The sequence below is a fragment of the Benincasa hispida genome, chromosome 3 (genome assembly GCF_027475165.1).
Source record: "Benincasa hispida cultivar pf3 chromosome 3, pf3_genome.v1.1, whole genome shotgun sequence".
Classification (NCBI taxonomy): Eukaryota; Viridiplantae; Streptophyta; class Magnoliopsida; order Cucurbitales; family Cucurbitaceae; genus Benincasa; species Benincasa hispida.
Window position 1 is genome coordinate 9,494,965 of NC_143480.1, and position 1,770 is coordinate 9,496,734.

The 1,770-nt window shown below is 36.8% G+C and overlaps 1 protein-coding gene across 1 annotated transcript; it reads left to right on the plus strand.

The window, feature by feature from the left end:
• The first annotated feature begins 256 nt into the window (after positions 1 to 256).
• LOC120074324 (uncharacterized) lies at positions 257 to 1,555 on the plus strand. The gene is made up of 3 exons (XM_039027413.2): positions 257 to 752; positions 846 to 1,025; positions 1,104 to 1,555. Exons 1-3 carry the CDS (start codon positions 738 to 740, stop codon positions 1,347 to 1,349), a joined length of 441 nt encoding a protein of 146 aa, XP_038883341.1. The 5' UTR covers positions 257 to 737; the 3' UTR covers positions 1,350 to 1,555.
• The last annotated feature ends 215 nt before the right edge of the window (positions 1,556 to 1,770 follow it).

Consider the following 1,770-nt stretch of genomic DNA (forward strand, 5'->3'; position numbering starts at 1 on the left):
GGGATGGACAAACCATTTTAGAGCCATATCAAAGTATGTTAGAACCATTTTAGTCAAAGAAGGGATGGTTAGGATGACCATGGCATCCTATTGACAAAGGTCTAAGTGGAGTGATGATCAGTTTGAAGTTTTGTTTTGAGCACTCATTGGCTGTTGTAAATATCCATATTTGCACCCTTTTCCACTCTCCACCTGCCCCTTTCATTGTCAATTCTCTACCCCATTATATATCCCTTGGCTTCTTCAAACATAGAAAGGTTGTTGCAGCAACCTATTTGCTTAAATTAAAAACATAATTTTTTTATGAGTATATCCTTATTTTGAGTTTAAAAAATACAAAAAATACAGGTTGATTTACTACTACTACTACTAATAATAAAACTATTGTACCTAAAAAAAATGAATTTTCATTTCGAAAAAGAAGAGGAACTACTTATTCAGGTGCAATTACTAGTTTGTATTGTTTGTGGTTTTTTTGGACGCAATAGAAATGAAATGACCCAATGTTTTCTTACAAGCAAAATTAAATAGCGTTCTAAATTCTAACTCTCCTTTTGTTTGTTGAATCCGATAAATTTCAATGATATCTGCAGCCCCCTCGAGATTCTCACCCAAATTTCCCTCAAATTCAATCATTCAAACCCCCCAATTCATTCATCTTCTTCATATATATATAAAACCACATTGAATTTGGTGATCTCCCCTGTTCTGACCAACTAATTCGTTCCAAAACCGCCATGCTTAACCACACTGTGTGCAGTGCCTCCTTCCTTTCAACTCACTTTCAACCAATTATGGCTTCCCCCTTTCTGATTTAATTTATTCTAATTATTAATTATTTGTAGGATCATCAACAAATCCTCAATGGTTGGCCGCTTGGACTCCAAGTTATGAACACTAGACTTCGGATAATGGCAGGTCCAGGGGAAGAGAGATTACCGCCGGGCCCCACCGATTCCTCCCTTGATTTGCACATTCCTTCAATCAGTTTCTCCTCTCTCTCTTCCTCTGAACTCGATACTCTGGTTCCTTAACTTTTCTCTGTATTTCATTTATCAAATTTAACTCTTCTTCCTTTACTAATTACATTTGGTTTCCAACAGTCGACGGCGTCTTTCTTCCAAGACCACAGCGTTTCTCTCGGCCGGCTGATCGGACTAAAGCCGGCCGACAAGACGTGGTTGTACTTCCCGACGGAGGAGACCCAGAGTGTGTCGGTTAATTCTGCAGGCTTAGATGATTCGAAAACGAACGCCGCTGAAAATGAAATATCGGGACGAATCTGCATTCCGATTGTGATCGGTGTGATCTTGAAGATGATCAGAAGTCGGAGAAATTCGAGAAGTTGAAGTGCTATTTGATAAAACAATGCTGAAGGAGATGAAGTACAATTCCTCCAACCCTGATTTTTACAAATTGTTATGATGGAAGATTATTGAGTTTGGTAATTTTTCTTCGTTTCGTTTTCTTGAATTTCGAAACCTGTGTATTCAATTGCCTGATGTACCTCAACTTCAAGAGTATAAAACAAAATACCGAAGCGTTTGAGCTTTCATTTTCTCCATCACTTTTCCCAGAAACAAACAGAAACCAGATGTCATCTATCGATGACTAATTGAAAAAGTATTTGAAGAATTCCGATCAATTTTTCCAATATATCATGTGTGTAATGTAATTGTGATGCAACCCTTTTTTTTTTTAATACTAATATATGTTTTAGTTGATTTTTGGTGTATTTTTAACTTAAATCTACTGTTTTCATTGTCCTGT